The 18,788-nt window shown below is 38.2% G+C and overlaps 3 protein-coding genes across 8 annotated transcripts; 1 reads left to right on the top strand and 2 right to left on the bottom strand.

Annotated features, from left to right (window-relative positions):
* Nucleotides 1–304: 304 nt before the first annotated feature.
* LOC124154125 lies at nucleotides 305–4,200 on the bottom strand. 2 transcript variants are annotated; one of them, XM_046527655.1, is made up of 3 exons: nucleotides 4,047–4,200; nucleotides 3,137–3,388; nucleotides 305–1,181 (listed from the first exon to the last, which is right to left on the bottom strand). In XM_046527655.1, exons 2-3 carry the CDS (start codon nucleotides 3,368–3,370, stop codon nucleotides 855–857), a joined length of 561 nt encoding a protein of 186 aa, XP_046383611.1. In that variant the 5' UTR covers nucleotides 3,371–3,388; nucleotides 4,047–4,200; the 3' UTR covers nucleotides 305–854. The 2 variants fall into 2 exon arrangements, with proteins under 2 accessions (XP_046383611.1, XP_046383610.1); XM_046527654.1 differs by having other exon boundaries at nucleotides 4,042–4,198.
* Nucleotides 4,201–5,214: 1,014 nt separating this feature from the next.
* Nucleotides 5,215–16,748, top strand: LOC124154126. 5 transcript variants are annotated; one of them, XM_046527660.1, is made up of 4 exons: nucleotides 5,215–5,370; nucleotides 5,824–6,084; nucleotides 6,853–6,943; nucleotides 16,261–16,748. In XM_046527660.1, the coding sequence occupies exons 2-4, from the start codon at nucleotides 5,866–5,868 to the stop codon at nucleotides 16,476–16,478; spliced, it is 528 nt and encodes a 175-aa protein (XP_046383616.1). In that variant the 5' UTR covers nucleotides 5,215–5,370; nucleotides 5,824–5,865; the 3' UTR covers nucleotides 16,479–16,748. The 5 variants fall into 5 exon arrangements, with proteins under 5 accessions (XP_046383616.1, XP_046383614.1, XP_046383612.1 ...); XM_046527656.1 differs by having other exon boundaries at nucleotides 5,229–5,370; nucleotides 5,840–6,084; XM_046527658.1 differs by lacking the exon at nucleotides 6,853–6,943 and having other exon boundaries at nucleotides 5,227–5,370; nucleotides 5,840–6,084; nucleotides 16,170–16,748.
* LOC124154129 lies at nucleotides 10,196–12,435 on the bottom strand. The gene is made up of 3 exons (XM_046527662.1): nucleotides 12,312–12,435; nucleotides 11,492–11,736; nucleotides 10,196–10,654 (listed from the first exon to the last, which is right to left on the bottom strand). Exons 2-3 carry the CDS (start codon nucleotides 11,702–11,704, stop codon nucleotides 10,343–10,345), a joined length of 525 nt encoding a protein of 174 aa, XP_046383618.1. The 5' UTR covers nucleotides 11,705–11,736; nucleotides 12,312–12,435; the 3' UTR covers nucleotides 10,196–10,342.
* Nucleotides 16,749–18,788: the final 2,040 nt, after the last annotated feature.

Raw genomic sequence — 18,788 nt, 5'->3', positions numbered from 1 at the left:
TTAGAGGAAGGAAAGAATCACCCAATTCAATATCGACTCTGGCTCAGTACCTGTGCAAGTAGCAAATACCCCCCTGTATTTAGAAATTTTAGTGCAGTATCTTCCACCGTAGTACCTGGGGTAGGGTCGAAATACTTCCACACTACCATCATATATATTGCATGAATCTTTCGCTATGACATTTAAGGTAACTGTTAATCAAATATTTTATGGTGTCTTCGTAGTTGAAGGGAGGAGATAGATATGAAAAGTGGTATATAGCACATCCATTGGTGGAGAAAAAAAAATAAAAAGAAGGCGCAAAGATATTTAGGATTTTTTATTTAAATAACGAATAAAATACAGTTATAAATTCTTGTTGAAAAAATTAACAGTTTGAGAGATCAGTAGGAACACTGATGAATCTTGAACGCTTATGAGGTACTTTGCGACAGCTCAAATCTTCTATAAGTGATATCCATTACACAGTAATTCTGTCGGTGTGGGTAGTTTTCTGGTTGCTAGCAGCAATCAGTAAAGGCTGCACAAAAGCAAAAGAGGTGCCTCATAACCTGTGCGTGTATCGGATGCCTCCTCAAAAATAAATGTGATATGGCTATATCCATAATAAAATTCACTAAAGTAACACTTAAAAAAATATAGGTCTACTCTTCTAATAGTTAAAATATGAATGCAAAGAATATTATACAAGCAAAATGTATGAATCTTAAATATTTTGAATGTGAATTTGTGACAGTTCAGTAATTCTCACTTATAAAATCACTTAGGAAAAACCCGTTAAAAATGAGCTTTTTATGAGATGTTTGAAGTATTTAGACTGAAGTCTCGAAGAACTGAAGAACGAAGACTGAAGTCTAGAAGAAGAAGCTGAAGCACGGTTGGAAACCGTCTCGGTTTAGGATGCCTATTCCGTAATTTGGCATCCGAGTTCCGTATCTGCCGTAGCCCCTGGAGTAGTGTCCGTGGACGCCCACTCGTCTCCTGCCGTCATTCGACTGCCGCGCGTTCCCCTCGCCCCTCGCCTCCACCCTCCTGCTCCCACCCTCGCTTCTGCTCACACCCACCTCCACACCACCACGGTCACCCGACTGACCACCCTGGGGGGATGGTGCCCCCGGCTGGGTGCTCCTTGATCGGATGCTAGGGGCAACATCTGCTGATGGGTCCAATTTGGATGGTGGCTGAAAATTAGAGAATAAATATATAATTAATATTTCCATTTCTATGAGGAAGGTTTCTCTGAAGGTGTATATATAGCACCTAGGTGGGTGGTGTAGTCCTCCACCACAATAACGGGTAAAAAGCCGATCTATAAAGGTCTATTATACCTGGGGGTAAATCGGCCAAAGACAAATAAAACGTTGTCGCGCGAGCATTCGGCATTTTTGTTTTGGTGATGCTTTCGTCGAGTGTTCGACGGTAAATGATCTGCTCCCGAGGGAAATATCCTACAAACCATAATGGTCACCGTAGTCAATCGAAAAACCAGTTTCGAAATTTTATTTTCAGATTTATATTTGCACCCGCGTATTTATTTTTAACTTTCACTCGAAGTTCCTTGATAGCTATTAATAAAATATTTTCCCGAATAAAACATAGTCTGTAACGAATTAGTTCCACGGTCCCTCCCCAGCTCACCGCATTTTTCTTCTGCTCTTTATATCTTAGTCACAATTCGGGGGGCATTCATTGACGACCAACCCTTTTTTGTTAATGAATTATAATTGTATTTCAAGGGGTTTGTCTTTCTTTCTTTTAACGCTACCGGTCTCCACGGGCCTGTTCGCACGTTTCAGGGTATTCATGATAGTTAGGAAATATCCATGCACTTGTATAATGATACGTTGTTTAGCGATCTAATATGCCGTAAAGAGCCTATTCTCTAGTAAAATTGGTGAAATTTTATATTTGCTGACATGTTATTTCGGTGATACTCGAAATTATTTCTCTTAAAACCGCTCGATGAAATTTACTCAATATTCGAGTAAATATGCAAGTCAGAATTTTAATTCTAATTAAATCTGGAAATAATATTCGGAAACGCCCTTAGCGCACCTCAACACAAGTTGACACGCTATAAACCATGATGTTCTCTCAAGTCAACCGAAAAACCAGCTTCAAAATGCTTTAGTTTCAGAGTTATATTAGCATTCACATATTTTATTTCAACTTCCAATTTTAGCTATTTGAATTAGCTCTCTTAATTCATTCCAATAAAATATTTAAAAGACAAGAATATAGAATCGATTTCGGTTTAGTTAAAGTCTACAGTCCTGCCCTTGCATATCCCATTTACCTATAGCGATAGTTTTTTTTTCCTTGAATTACATCGAGTGTTGATATGAATATTTTTATCATATGCTTCAGACAGCAACCTCGCATTGTATGCATTAGATGCTTTACTTTTTATTTCGTCACGACTGGTACCTAATTCAAGTCAGAGCTAATTGTTTTCCGTAGAAATTCTGCTCTCGTCTCATCATCAATCATCATCACTGGTCAACAATCCTAGGATTGGTTTGACACAGCTCTCCACTCAGTTCTCCTATCAGCTAATCTTTTCACTCCTACGTATTTCTTCTCTTTCACATCTCTCTTTACTTGTTCCATATATTTTGTTCGAGGTCTTCCTTTTCCATTCTTGCCTTCCATCTGTCCTTCGACGATTGTCTTCATCAGGCCATCATGTCTCAAGATATGGCCTATAAGGTTGTTCCGTCTTCTTATTAAGGTTTTCATGAGGCTTCTCTTCTCTCCTACCCTTCTTAGGACTTCCTCCTTACTAACTCGGTCGATCCATTTGATCTTCATCATTCTTCTGTAGCACCACATTTCAAAGACCTCTATCCTTGCTTTCTCCGCTGCGGTCATTGTCCATGCCTCACTTCCGTATAGGAGCATACTCCAGATGTAGGTTCTTATAAATTGTTTCTTTACTTCCATATTTAAGTTTCCCGCTGTAAGCAGGTCTCTCTTTTGGTGGAATGCTCTCTTCGCCTGGGCTATTCTGCTGATAATTTCTTTCCTGCTTCTCCCGTCACTAGTTATCTTCTTCCTCATCATCAATATACCGGGTATTACGATAGCAGCAAATAAACATCGGCCTATGCGTCACTATTGTGTTATTGGAACTTACCTCGTCCCATTTTTCTTCGTGAGCTGAATCGTCGCCTCCCGTGTGCATGATGAAATTTGGTGTTCTTGGTGTTCTTTCAGATTGGGCGATAGGTGACTGTACTGGAAGGATTGCCACGTGCCTAGGCATCAAAAGCACTGCCCCCACTGGTGACTCATACAGGTCACGTATCCTAGGCAGCGCGGATACGCTAACCAGGAGGATCGCTGATAACGCCAGCACAATGGCCTTCATATTTAAGTAGCCGACAATCTGAAAGAGATTTCCGTTTCATTTATTATTTTATTTAATCTGAATTATTCGAAAATCATTAATGCACCAGCTTTCAAAAATACTACAAGCAATCTTCGTTACAATCATGGGTATTTCATAATATCTGGAAAGTGCTTCATTATTATTTCCAATTCATGACATTGACTTTTATGATACCCGTACAAAGAGCGACGTTGAAGAATAAATATACGACCCCGGTTTCTCGGGTGGTCATTATCAGGTCCACACTTCCATGTAACTGTTACTCCAAAGGTAACACCTTTGGAATAATTTTTATTTGATATTCCGTCGTTAAAATATATTTCTATTAATAAAAATCTGTTCCTCCAAAGATAACACCTTTGGAATAATTGTTATTGGATATTCCGTCGTTAAAAAATATTTCTATTAATAAAACCCATGAGTGCTAAATTTTGACAATTTTTGACAGCTTATATTTGAATGTGTAGAAGCACTTGTTTATATGTTTGCGAGAACATATATTCACTATAAAAATGAATTTAGAAAATATATGATAGATATTCTTAAGATATTTATGAAAATAAATATCCTCAGAATGTGCCAAAATCATTTACTTTTATATCAAATTGCTGGTAAATACGGCAGAAAACGCTAATTTATTTAGAACTTACCTTACTAGGGAAAATACTCCTATTCTTTGAAGTGGGACGGACCTTGTTTTCTTTCTCCGTACAGGATTAGAAGCAGTACTGTAGTGAGAGCGGTTCTTCCCCGACAGAAAGGAAATATTCCATCCGCGGGACTTTTTCCAGAGATAAGTGCGTTGCGTAAGAAATGTGATCAGAGAGTAAATTACCGCAATACTTAAATGACATTTAAGCGCATATAAAAATAATTACGTCGTAAATGTTTTTTCAATCAAAGAGATTCGTCAATCATACGTATTTGCTCCCACGACTTTAGGTCACAATCCGTTGACATGATTTGACTTGACCTTACGGTTACACAATTTCTCATCGAATGTTGTTGAGGGTGTTGGTCACGAAAGTCGTTTGATTAATACGTTAATCAAATCTGTATTTTCTTTTAGCATTATTCGAATATTGAATGCCACGTTTTTTCTTGTCTGAACCCTCCCCAAATTGGAGGAGGTTTAGAAGGACAACGTTTCGACGTGATACTACTCATGATAGAGCCGTGGCATTTCAAAAACTTCCTTTACTGGAGAGCCATATATCGCGAAGAACGTATTTTTGCAATCCCACCCCTTCTATTTTTTCATTTATTCCCAAATAAAATCAATGACCTTCGTGAAGTTGTTTCTCCAATTCATTTTAAAAATTATTTGCAGTCAAACTACATCACCAAAGTGCATATTTTTGGAAACCAAGGAGTAAAAGTTTTATTTTTTTAATTAATTCTGTAAACATTTCTATATGAAAGTGAAAGTTCGACTGTGGAATTACAAAACAGGTAGCTGCACTGTAGGAAAGGCTAAAAATGAAAAGAACAATCAGGGTGGAAAGAAATAGAAAACTACTTCAAATGTAATTAACTATGAACAGTAGCTTACCAAATGCATACAAGCTATAACGTCTTCATAATTCAGTATTTCTATCCAAAAACTATTCCGGAGATCACCTCAATATCTCACGAACAAGCTTTCTTGGGAATGCAGTTTACAATGATACACCTTTCCGTCTGACCGGGATGGCCGGGGACATGTCCCCGGCGATTCCACTGCTCTCGCTCATATAGCCTCCCAAAGCAGTTCCGCGGATACGTTCTTCCCTCTCAGAAGGGGAACTACCGCACCGCGCCGGCTACTGAGAGTGGGATTCCCGAATGCCAGCTGAGAAGCGTATAAAATATGGGGTTGAGAAGATCTTGAGCATCAGTCGCTGATCAGCACAGCATCTTAGCTAAACGCCCCTACCTATCGAGGACAAGTTCCGCAGTCGATTCAACGGAAATTATAAGAGTTGGCGTTCCTTCCCTTGGTGAGTTATTACAGCTGGTTAATTTTGTCGTAAACCACACGTTGACAAACAGTCTCAAATATTCCTGGCACAATGATTAAAGCCGTACTGGCTTCACCCTTCACTTCTACGCCTCATTTGAGCCATGCATTGGAATTACGTCATTATTATTAAGCAATTGTCACTTTATAGGCTTCACAAACAAGGGTTGACTAAAATACTAAATATATTCGTTTAATATGGGTTATGTGAATTGCTTACTTTCAAATTTTGCAAATGTTTCCTCATAGTTAACAAGTAGAAAATGATTGAACATTTACATTGCTTTCAAACGATAGTTAATCCATATTATTTGGAGCATTATTACTGAGACCTTAAATCGTAAAATAGCTCACAATATGATTATAATTGTTTTGAGATAAACAAGTTAACTCTCAAATGTGCGACAAACTTATATTTGAATAAAGTGGACGGTGTAACGATCTTTCAGATTGCTTGCAAGGTCTTGTGAAAGAGATGAAGATGTTTCTGTTGGCTTTGTCTGCGGCCCTGCTGGTAGTGGCCTCCGGATTCCCAAGGACGCATGAGGGACCGATGGGTGCATTGATCTTGATTCCTAAAGATAAATTATTGCTTCCCCTGGCGATTTCTGTTATGCGTTCGACTCCAGAGGCAGTGGACGACGAGCCGTCTCACGATGAAGATCATGAGGTATTGGAGGAGGTGTGGAATGAGGTACGTTTCTCCAAATACATTACTTTTTCAATCGACGAATTAACACATTAAATTTAAGGCATTAACTGATAAGGGAGAGTAACACGATCGTTCAATATGTTATTTATGCTTTTCATTTCTTCATTAAAGACTAAATGGAGTAACACGTTCAGTGAACATATCATTACACATACAGTCTCTTGTTCCGCAATACTTAAGCCTTATTTTGCATTTATCAATTAAAAATCACAAACTAGCCGGCAGCGTACAATTTAAAAGCCACTGAATAGTGGATTAACATTCTCGTGAACATTCCCCAAAGAAGATATAATTCGTTTTGACCGCTTTTCAAACCTGCATCACCTTATAACCCAGTCAGTTGTTCTTTCATTTTAACTACCTATGGCTCAGTTTTATTGATTTTTGGAGACAGTGCACCTAATGCTGCCCCATATACAACATCATTTATGCATTTAAATAGACAATTATTTTATTTTATTTGATTTTTAAATTTGCATTCACTGGTTCGAGAAAACTTATCGGCGGAAATTTCATGCGGAATACTTAATGAGGGTTATCTGGTAAATTGCAGTACGACTTTGAGTGATCTTTAGGTTCATACCATGGCTTATAAAATCAAATTAATTTACAAACCAGTAGTCACTAAGAATATAAAAACTCTCCTTTACTCATATTTAATTATTTTGTTATTATTCTAATTATCCCTACCTAGATAGCATACACAGCGGTTTAACCTGCCTCTTTAAATTCCAAATCCTCAATTTTCAGCCACCATCCGACCAGGATCCTTCAGCATATATTCCTTCAAGTATTCGATCGAGGAGGAGCACCCAGCCGGGGGCACCATCCCCCCAGGGAGGTGGTCAGCAGCAGTCGGGTGATCGTGGTGGTGTGGAGGTGGGTGTGAGCAGAGGCGAGGGTGGGAGCAGGAGGGTGGAGGCGAGGGGCGAGGGGAACGTGTGGCAGTCGAATGACGGCAGGGGACGAGTGGACGTCCACGGACACTACTCCAGGGACTACGGCGGCAGACACGGAACCCAAAGGCCACAATACGGAGGAGGCATCCGATACTCACGCAGGTTCTGAGCAACATCCTGATGCGGCATCACCACTCATGATTCGGTCCTGCGACGAAGTCATCTCAGAAAGAACATCACTACGGGGTACTTCTAGAATGAATTTCATTTCTAGAAGATATTGGGTTTTCGCAAAATGTTTTAGTGCCTCATAAATTTTTTCAAGGTTCATCAATATTCCTACTCATCTGTTTTTCATTTCCATTATATTAACATCCTTTTATATTCGAAATTTATATTATTTTTTATACATAATAAAAAAATAGTTTCATAATCATTATGTGTTATCTTTTATTTTTTCCATTTATCTTTTATTCTTTCTCAAAAGCCGGTGATCAACGTGCCATTTTGCATAACTTTGTCCTCTCCTCAACTACCAAGACACCATAGAAAAACTGATCATCAGTCGCCTAAATAGTTAAATTTTAGGTTCCATATAATATTTATTATGGCCGTGATTTCTTCCACGTATGCTACCCTAAATGTCTATCTTATTGTTGGTCTTCTGATGTTCCTTTAAGAGTTGTTAGGAACAAAGATATTTTTGGCCGATATGTGACTGACCGCTGGTGCTCTAATGTCATATACCGCTTTATGCTTATGTTTTGGCTGAATTTTTGGATCACTTGTTTTGGTCACACTTTAACACCTCATTACTGCGACATATAAAACATGATCGCATTTTCTGATGAATTATTGCAGTATTTTCCTTCGTTAAATACCAAAATTTCAAAATGTATGTAGCCGATCAATTGACCTCAACCTGTTTATATTTTATTGCTATTTCGCCATTCAGTAGAGTAAAAAATTTACTTGAGCACCTGATAATTAATTTCGGCGCCTTTTGTCACTCTTTATGACGCAGTTATATATTCTATCAATTTCGACTTTCTGTCAACGAACCATCACTCAAGCGACTAACCGAAAGAGCATATTTTCCACCACCTCTGAATTTTCGCAGCGGGTGCAATTGTTGGTTGGATCAAAATAGCCCCAGTCAGAGCCCCTAACCACATCGCGTTTGAATAAAGTACGATGCCGTCAACCTTTTTCATGCCTTCCTTCATCTTCATCTTAATTTCATTTAGAACGACAATCTCTTAAAGGCGGCAACTTCTTTAAAAGTAGCCCTATGGCCCACTGGAGATCAAAATTTGATGTGTTTTTGTTTATAGAATACAGATTGTTCATTTAATCAATTTCATCCTCTTGACATCCCGCTGGGGTCTCTGAAAGAATATTCCGGACTACGCTTTTAATCAAGAGCTGCAGTCTCCCAAGGCCCTATTTACCGAGAAACTTTATCATTAATCAATGGAAAAAATTGCGTTCAAACATAATACTTATTTAAATATTTAATGCGGCTACTGCAGATTTATCGGCTATAAAATGGATATCTAACTTTCAGAATCATTTGGTCACCAGCCGATTGAAGTGGATATAATTTCAAAATAAATAATTTTACCCTCAATTTATGAAAGTACCTTGGACATATACTAAGTATTTTGGACATTTATAGAAGATTAGAGTGAAGTCTTCACAATCCTGAAACGCAAAATCCTCGAAGTTGCCTGTGGCCCAAGGAAAGGAAATGGCCTTCCCACTCTGGCTGTGTAAAACTCTGAGGAAAAGTCCGAGCTCTGCCCTCAACTATCCATACAATGCTTATGGTGGCAGCACTGATTGTCTATTATTTGTAGGCATTCCAGCTTTCAGATGTGAAATTATATGTTAGATATTGGCGCATTTTTCCTCTAGATATTTTTCTTTCTCTGACGGAGTGGAAGATATAATTGGACGGTTTGACAATTTAATATTTTCATTCAATAGGAAATGATGTGAATTCAAAGGATGAATTATGTTAATGCCATATGGGTCTTAACTTGCGATCATCAATAGCAAACCATATATTTCCGATGTCGACCCTCAATTTATTGTGCAGCCACGACGTAACAAAGCAGTTATGAGATCTTTATGATTTACGTAACTGACTCCCTGGTCGCAATAGGGGCAATACGTAATATCCTGATCTACCTTCAGAAGGGCCCTAAAAACTTTCAATGTAAGACGATCTCAACCTGTAATTGATTAACAACACCGTGCCTGAAAAGAAATTGATACCTTTTTAAATTTATTTTTCTAACTACCATCATATGTATTTAATTTGCATTAATTAGGCGAATTTTAGATCTAGAATACACGACCAGCACTTAAAAATGACGTGGCTATACTTTATGTCATATTGTATGATCAATCTATTACATGATAAATAAAAGCTTAATGTTCAAGTGAGAGTTGGAAGATCGGACAACAACTTGCAGTTTTCCGACTTTGTATTGCTTTTTCATTGATAATATAATCGAGGGGATTGAGTTAGTGAGGTGGTTATGGTAAGTTGGCACACCCCGTGGTACAGGTTTCAAGTCTCGGCGGCGTCAATGAGCTTTTACTGGTGTTCTGGATGCAGGTAGGGGTCTGATTAGGCAATACTGCTGCAGGCTCAGTGCATTTGTCAATATTTGATGCCTCGTCTATATTTTGGCATTTATTATCCGCCAAAATCTCTAATGTGGTATCCGTTGAAGTATTTAAGCATTTCTTCGCTGTTTTAACATGATAGTTGTTTTTAAAACCGATCATGAACATTTTGATGTCCCTTTTTGAAACAAAAACGTTCATTAGCGATAAACATATTTTCAAGTGAGCATAAGATGCAGCAGCCAATTTAATGAAGGACTTACAATTTTCTCCACCTGGTTCGCCTAAATCAAAATGTTTGCTATAATTCTCTTCTGAGATTAGCCGAAGAACGATTTATTTAAAACGCAATTGTCTCTTACACTCGTACATAGGGAGAATGGATTATTGTGATACGTTCTGGACACATTCTTATGGTAAGGAAATGGGCATGATACCGTTTGTTATAAAAATTAATTTTATTCAATTAAAAATTTTAAAAAATCTACTCTAAAAAATGAAACATGAACATAATGAATAAAACAATGGGAACATTTATGAATCTTGAACATTTTAGGTGAGACGCTCAAGGATTTTGCGACAGTTCAGTAATGCTCACGCATAAAATCACTTATGAAAAGTCCCTTAAAAATGAGCTTTTTATGAGATGTTTGAAGTATTTAGACTAAAGTCATCAGTTGAAGCACTCTGTGGCAAGTAGTGGCTCAGAACCTGTGCGAGTATCGGATGCCTCCTCCGTATTGTGGCCTTTGGGTTCCGTATCTGCCGCCGTAGTCCCTGGAGTAGTGTCCGTGGACGTCCACTCGTCCCCTGCCGTCATTCGACTGCCACACGTTCCCCTCGCCCCTCGCCTCCACCCTCCTGCTCCCACCCTCACCTCTGCTCACACCCACCTCCACACCACCACGGTCACCCGACTGACCACCTCCCTGGGGGGATGGTGCCCCCGGCTGGGTGCTCCTCCTTGATCGAATGCTAGGGGCAACATCACCTGATGGATCCAATTCGGATGGTGGCTGAAAATTAGATAATAAAGATGTTATTATTATTTTTATATCTGAGAAAGTGAGTAATCAGTAAAGATAGATTGTAGCTATGCGCTTGGTTTTTAATGTCAGCTATCGATTTAATTTCCCCAAAAGAGCTAAATCTTATGTCATATTTGTGAAAAGATTTTTCGTTTAGAATTATTTTTGGGTATACTAGAGAATATTCCTTCGTAAACCACCCGTTGAAGTTTCCGCCATATCCCTGTCAACTATGATAGTTTTTTAATGATAAACAAATCTTGAACAAATTTTCCGAAGCAATGATAGAAGCGGCGTCCTGTCTGAAGTGAACATATCATGAACCACCTCATTGTAGGTCTTCCAAGTTTATGATAAACCAGGTTCATAAATTTAGTTTTGTTATTATATTATCACTCAGATATTTATTTTTAGCTTTCACTTGAAGCTTACTTGTAGTTTTTAATTCATTCAAATTAAATATTTTTATGACAAAAATCTATTATCGTGTGCGAATTAATTGAAGCTGATGGTTCACACCTTGCTTCCCGAAGTACCTTTAGCTCTAGATTTTTTATCAATTCCCTCCTTGAATTATATCAAGTGTTAATATCTATAGTTTTTTCATATGCTTACATCACTCAGATATCATTACCTGGATTTTTCTCGCTCCATACGTAATAGGTCGTTTACTTAGTAAGCCATCACGACTGATACTTTATTCAAGTTAGTACTAAGTTTTTCCATATAAAATTCGCTCTCTTCTCGCAAAGAGTATCCCGCCTATTAAAACAGCAGTAAATAAACATGGGCCTATGATATACTAATGGGGTTTGGGGGACTTACCTCGTTCGATTGTTCCTCGACTCTCGTGTGCATGATGAAATACATAGGTGCTCTATCAGAATGGGCGACAGAGAACCGCACCGGAAGGATTGCCTCGTGCCGTGGAATTAAAAGCACTGCCCCCACTGATGACTCGCCCAGATCACGCATCCTTGGTAGTGCGGACACACCGACCAGTAGGATCGCTGATAACGCCAGTACAAGGGCCTTCATATTTTTTGTCGATCTCAAAACTAGTCGACAATCTGAAAAAGAGAATAACGTTAAATTAATTTCTCTTATTCGGGAATAATTCGATTTGATTAATGTGCCTGACTTTCGTAAATATTGCTGGAGTGTAAGAAAAGCAAATCTTTAATATCAATCCTTGATTAAAATACTTTCTTCCTTTCCGTCTGAAACCTTTTATATTATATGGAGATCATTTTCTGATAATTTCAAATTCTTGACACGGAATTCCAACATACGTGCACAATTTGCAATTGTGAATAATTGGGTTTCTATGGAGATCATAATCATGTTAACAATTTCATGCTTATTTTTCTTGAACGACAGCTATATGTTATTTTTATTTTCTGCGCTGCATTTTTAAAAAATTATAACAAGCAAGAAAACCTATGAATGCTGAATTTTGGCCATTTTTAGGTTATTTTTTGCATTTTTGCATTCGCATTGGGTATATTTTTGCAAGTACAAATATTCATGATAAACGCATGAAAACATGGGGGTAAATATCTTCGGAATGCACCCAAAATTTAAACATTAATGGACGGGTAAATACAGTATCTAGTATATACAAAATATAATATTAAGTCCTTACCTTACTAGGGAATACAATCCAATTCTTCTAAGTGCTGCGGATCGATTTTCTTGCTCCGTACGGAAGTGGAAGTCACTGATCCCACGCTTGGATGCTGGAACAAGTGAATGATGCGTACTCGATCTTGGCTCAATCCTTTATACCCCTCACATCGAACTGTGAGACTTGGAAATTCCACTCGTAGTACTCTAGTGAGGACGGTTCTTCCCCCATAGCAGGAAAATATTCAGTCCGGAAAATTTTCCAGAGATAAGATGAGTGCGTAGAGTATGAAATCTAAGCCGGGAGTATATTCCTATCATAATTAAATGATATTTAATTATATAGTAATAATAATACCATTAATGTTCGTAAATATTATATTTTAAATGAAAGCGATATATCTGTCACATGTAATCTCTTCCACGGCTATAGGTCACAATCCGTTAACATGGTTTGACTTCAACTTGTTGTTATGCAATTTGCCATCGAATTTTGTTGAGAGTGTTGGATTACTAAAGCTGATTGACGTACTTATATTTTATTGAAATCGGTATTTTCTTTTAATATCATTCAATTGTTGAACCCTCCCCAACTAAAGGTCAAAATGAATTTCATTTAAAAGTCATAAAATTAAGGTGATATCGACAAGAGCGATGGTTTTCATTTAAATTGCAGTTTATAAATATTAATCGAGTATTCTTATCGGATTTGCTGGAAGGCAAAGGTTTCGAAGGCCAACGTTTCGATATGCAAGCTCTTTGTTTGAAAATTTGACCATTAAACATTATTAAATGGACGCTATGATTTAAAATAATTAAAGCAATTTTGATAAACCCATATTTTATGTATTGTTCGTAAAAATTATTTTGTTTGAAGAGAAATCTTCTTTTTGCCCTCATGAGCATCTTTTTGATACGGTAGGTAAAGCGGACTATATTCATACGCAGAAAATTATATGGCTGCATCAATACCCATGAATTGTCGGCGCATAGCTCTTTATGTTTCAAAAAAACTTCCTATTACTGGAAATTAATGTGCCAATTATAGTGCATTTTCAATCACCCAATTTTAGTACAACTATTATCCCTACCAGTTTTTCATTTGGTCCCTCAAGAAAATGTTTGACTCTGTGGAGATGTTATTCCTATTTATTTAAAGATTATATTTACTCAAAATACACCAACAAAATGATAATTTTTGGCGGAAAAGGTCTTTTTGGAAAATAATGTTGAGTACACTTCCGTATGGAAGTGAAAGTTAGACTGCAGGCAAAGAAGAAAAAGCAGCAGACTTAAGGGTTCTGAAATGTAAAGGCGGAAGACTACAAGAACAAGCTGGGAAGGAAAAATAAAAATGAAAAAGTTTTATAAGAAGTGGGCAGAAGATAATTTACGGAAATGGAAGAAGAGAAAGATATAATTTATTAAACATATTACGTATCAGGCGGAGTGTATATATAATAAACATTCTTTAAGGAAATTTACAAGGGAAGGGAGGATTATGTCGGCAGCGGAATAATTATTTGGACAATCAGCGGGACTTATGGTAACTGCAAATGAAGGTGAAAGGTTGCATTTACACTGCGTCAGTTTTTAGAAAAATATTTTAGTCATACCAGTTGTGTTTTTAACTTCAAGCATTTGTTCTTAATATATTGTTATTTCTTTCTAGCAATTGACATTTCATTTTCGGTTGGGACAATTTTGCATCGTACATTTCTACATTTTACGTCAGGTTTCATTAGTTTTAAAGGATTTTTTCCGTAGGAACAATATTATTCGCCACACCTCATTACATTTTGACTGCTATCGCTGTCGAAAGGAATTCGTACAAATCTTTTTCTAATAAAGGTTGTATAATTAATTATTATTAGTTATACTCTTCAGACTGCCATTCCCGATATCACCTGATTTTCTCGTTAATAATCGTCCTTGGGAATGCGGTTTATGATAATACAGAAGATCTTTCATGAACCGTAAACAGTCGTTACCCGGCCATTCCACTACGCCTGCTCTTCATCTACATCTACGTAATACCCCGCGAGCCGCCTAATGGCGTGTGGCAGGGGGTGTTAGGACACCACCCGTTTACAAAAAAAAATCAAGTACTCTAACGAGGTTGGGACTAGCGTTTATTGAAGTCCTTTATGGTTTGAATTCCCATATCTATCCGTTCGGCAAAACATCTCTCTTAATTTATCGCTTCTATCGGACCTGGAAATATAGTGTGGCTCTAATATTATGTTATCTGTGTCGCTTTTAAAGATATCCATTGTCAATTGTTCAAGCAATCTAAGCCTAGCGCGCAGCCTCCGAGTCTCCAACGGCTCCCAGCCAAATTCGCTCAACATCTGGGTAACACTGTCTGTACGCCCGTAGCAGTTTTTGACGAAACGCGCAGCCTTCCTTTGAATTTTATTCAGTTCGCGGATTAAGTCTTTCTGCACCGAACTTGTGTTACTTCTCATCTGCCCTCACAAAGCAGTTCCGGGGATGCGTTCTTCCCCCTCCGTAGGGGAACCACCGCTCCGCGCCAGTGATTGAGAGGGGAATTCCCGAATCCATCGAAGAAGCGTATAAAAGATAGGGTTGAGAAGATCTCGAGCATCAGTCGCTCATCAGCACAGATTCTTAGCAAAACATCCCTCCTTGCTGAGAACAAGTATCTCCGTCGATTCAACAGAAATTGTAATTTTTGGCGTACCTAACCTTGGTGAGTTATTATAGCTTGTTGATATCATCGTAAACCACCCGTTGGATTAACAGTCTGGAATATTATTGGCACTTTCAGCATTTTCCTTATTGACATACTGTCTTCACTGCTGTGTTTTCATTGAGCCAGTGTTTGGAATCATATTATTATTATTCAGCAATTCACACATTATAGACTTCACGAAAGATTGATGGCGTATTTATAGATTATGTCCTTGAAAATTTGATCCATGTAACGTATTTACCTTCATTTTCTCCCCTAAATTCTTTTAAACCTAGCGCAAGAAAAATGATTGTACTTTTAAAATTGCTTTCAAAACATAGTTAATCCATATAATGGGTAGCATTAATATTAAGGCCTTATATTGTAAATAGCTGATGTAAGGCGATTTTAATTGTTTCGAAAGAAACAAGTTAACTCTTAAATATGCGACCTAGAAATATTTCAATAAATTGGACGGTGTAATGGTCTTTCAGATTGCTTGTGAGTTCTTCATTCGTGAAAGAAATGAAGACGTTTCTGTTGGCTTTGTCTGCGGCTCTGCTGGTAGTGGCCTCCGGATTCCCAAGGACGCATGAGGGACCGATAGGTGCATTGCTCTTGATTCCAAAGGATAAAATATTGCTTCCTCAGCCGATTCCCCTCTTGCTTTTGACTCCAGAAGCAGTGGACGACGAGACACTTCAAGATGGAGATCACGAAATAATGGAGGAGCTGTGGAATGAGGTTAGTACATAAAAATTTTGGAATTTATCAATCTACGGATGAAAAGCACATCTAAATTAATGCAGAAAAATTAAACGTATAAATTGCTTTAAAGGATAATATGTCTTACGCTGCCAGTATTACAATGCTATGCATACATTTATACATGCATCCATTTTTTTCCTTTGTATATTAAGACGATGTTACTGCCTCTAGAATTTATCGGCGGAACTCTATCTCATGCTGAATTTTAAAAGACCTCATTCCTAAATTTGTAGGATGCATTTGAATCAAGTTTAGGTTGATACATTCCTTATACATTAAAATTAATTTAGGGACCACCAGTAACTAAAAATGTAAATACACTGCTTTATAACATTAAATTCTTGTGTTATAATTACATTTTCCATGCACAGTGGTTTAATTTGCCTCTCTAAATTCAAAATCGTCAATTTTCAGCCACCATCCGAACTGGATGCATCAGCAAATCTTCCTCCAAGCATTCGTTCGAGGAGGAGCACCCAGCCGGGGGCACCATCCCCCCAGGGAGGTCAGTCGGGTGACCGTGGTGGTGTGGAGGTGGGTGTGAGCAGAGGCGAGGGTGGGAGCAGGAGGGTGGAGGCGAGGGGCGAGGGGAACGTGTGGCAGTCGAACGACGGCAGGGGACGAGTGGACGTCCACGGACACTACTCCAGGGACTACGGTGGCAGATACGGAACCCAAAGGCCAAATTACGGGGGAGGCATCCGATACTCACACAGGTTCTGAGCAACATCCTGATGCGGCATCACCACACATGATTCCTTCCTGCGGCCATAAAATCTCAGAAAAATCATCACAACGAATCTTCTAAAATTAATTTCAATCGTAGAAGATTTTCCGTTGTTGTAAAATGCATAAGTTTCTCAAAAAATTGTTCAAGATTCATCAATATTCATACTCATCTTTGTTCATGTCCATCTTTATATGTTTATCTTATCTTCAAGTGTTTATATTATTTTTATACTTTTAAAAAATAAAAAGGCGTCATAAACTTTAGGTGCCATCTTTTATTTCTTTGTTCTGAACTGCAGATGTGCAGCATATTCCACTGCAAATTATGATCATCAGCTAGTCTCTTATGGCCCTATTTACCGTTTTTCTGTTTCAGTTAATCAACGAAAACAAATGTTTCATTCATTTTGAACACTATTACCGTATTAGTGCACCTTTAGCACATTTGTCGACTTAAAATCTATCCCAAATATTTAAAAGAATTTCGTTACCAACAGATCGACTTCGACGGACTTCATCAATTCAAAGTACACCCGCTTCTTCCATCAATTTATAGACGTATCCGTTGAAACTCTCTTGGAAGGAGGTAAGTATTTTATACCGATGTATAAAGACAAAACAAAGAAGAAAATTATGGTACTGAAGGAAATATCTTGGTGAAAAGAGAAATGGAGAGCTACTGGATGCTACTCGTGTGATTGGTGTATCAAGAACAAGCGCATAAACTTGCTTAAATTTTTTTTCTCCCTCCCGCCTACTTTTCTAAACACCTCCATTCCAAGCTCTCTCATTGTACACCTAGTCCCTTGATGGCAAAATTTGGAAATTTCAATGTTTTCATATGATAGGTAAATTATAAGTGTTGTAAATCCTCATTATCATTTGCCAACAATCCTAAGATTGGTTCCACGCAGCTCTCCACTCCGTTCTTATATCCGCTAGCCTTCTCGTAGAGAAGAATTTCTTCCCTCTTACATCCTTTAAAACCTGTCCTATGTTACTGATTCGGGGCCGTCCCTTGCCTTTTACCCCTTCTACCTTCTCTTCTGCGACTGTTTCCATCTGTCCATTCGGCCTCACAATGTGGCCAACTGGTTCTTCCATCTTAAGGTTTTGTGAAGACTATTTTCTTCCAATTTTCTGTACACTGCAGTGAAAGGAAAACAGTTTACCTACCTGCTTATTAGTTTAAATCTACTTCCATATCCTTAAACCTTGGAGATTTTTAAAAAATCCCAAGTCATATAACATGTGAGAGTGAACTATGGATCCCAGGTTTGAATCCGGACTGATGCTTTCATATTCTTCAAACACAAAATCCTCGAAGCATTCGGAAGCCTAGGGAAAGATTCTGGGTCTCCCCACTCTGAATCTGAAACGCACGGATCTGTTGTTTGATTGTTGAATTGCCTCCCCGCCCTCAACTACCCAAAAAAATATTATGGTTTCAGCTTTGATTGCCAATAGGGTAGTTTCCTACATCAAAGAAAACGAAGGCATTGATTGCGATTCGTTACCCACCATTAGTGTATTTATAATATACAAATTAATTGGTTTTAGAAATACCGGTTTAGACGAATGGCATTGGTCAATTTTTATCCTCATTTGAAAAAGGCCAGATTGGCGCCCATGCGATGCCACTCCACGTGACGTCACAGGGACCTAGTTTCTAACACAAATGAAAAAACGACTTCGTTTTCTTCCACTAATTTATTTTCACGGTACGACATGTTTCGACCTTGAGCGGTCATTTACGAGTACAAAGATTTGTCAAAAGTCGGGTAAATTTATACCAGGAAGGGAACCCCCTCCAACCTCCCCAAGTCCCTTCCTGGTATAAATTTACCCGACTTTTGACAAATCTTTGTACTCGTAAATGACCGCTCAAGGTCGAAACATGTCGTACCGTGAAAATAAATTAGTGGAAGAAAACGAAGTTGTTTTTTCATTTGTGAACTTTAACTTCCACAAAGTTGAGCCTGACACCATTGAACCTAGTTTCTATACGAGTAGATGGGAGTTTTACATCGTCTGAGATTACTAATGCATGCATGAGGCACAGAGCTCAGAGAAACATGTCTTAATAATCATTAAAACTGGCTAAGGTCGGAAAGTTTTCTTCGTTTGATAAGGTATTAATAATCCTTATTTAATCCTAGCGCTACCAGCTAGCAGGGTACTCTGCTACCTGCTAGCATCCTGCGTCGTATCAGCGCTCAAAGCCTCGCCCCAAGGTTACCTCACTTGCGGCAGCGGGAACCAGAACGACGTCACACGGGGTTTTTACCGGCATTCATACTTATC

The sequence above is a fragment of the Ischnura elegans genome, chromosome 2, assembly GCF_921293095.1.
Source record: "Ischnura elegans chromosome 2, ioIscEleg1.1, whole genome shotgun sequence".
NCBI lineage: Eukaryota > Metazoa > Arthropoda > Insecta > Odonata > Coenagrionidae > Ischnura > Ischnura elegans.
This window is presented reverse-complemented; position numbering and strand designations above follow the sequence as displayed.

Excerpts from the sequence above, each read along its gene's own strand:
- LOC124154125 (XM_046527655.1), bottom strand. The coding sequence starts at position 3,370 with ATGAAGGCCATTGTGCTGGCGTTATCAGCGATCCTCCTGGTTAGCGTA. Across the intron at positions 1,182-3,136 it reads ACGAAGAAAAATGGGACGAG|CCACCATCCAAATTGGACCC; the intron begins GTAAGTTCCAAT and ends TCTAATTTTCAG.
- LOC124154126 (XM_046527660.1), top strand. The coding sequence starts at position 5,866 with ATGAAGATGTTTCTGTTGGCTTTGTCTGCGGCCCTGCTGGTAGTGGCC. Across the intron at positions 6,085-6,852 it reads TGGAGGAGGTGTGGAATGAG|CCACCATCCGACCAGGATCC; the intron begins GTACGTTTCTCC and ends CTCAATTTTCAG. Across the intron at positions 6,944-16,260 it reads GGCACCATCCCCCCAGGGAG|GTCAGTCGGGTGACCGTGGT; the intron begins GTGGTCAGCAGC and ends CCCCCCAGGGAG.
- LOC124154129 (XM_046527662.1), bottom strand. The coding sequence starts at position 11,704 with ATGAAGGCCCTTGTACTGGCGTTATCAGCGATCCTACTGGTCGGTGTG. Across the intron at positions 10,655-11,491 it reads TCGAGGAACAATCGAACGAG|CCACCATCCGAATTGGATCC; the intron begins GTAAGTCCCCCA and ends TCTAATTTTCAG.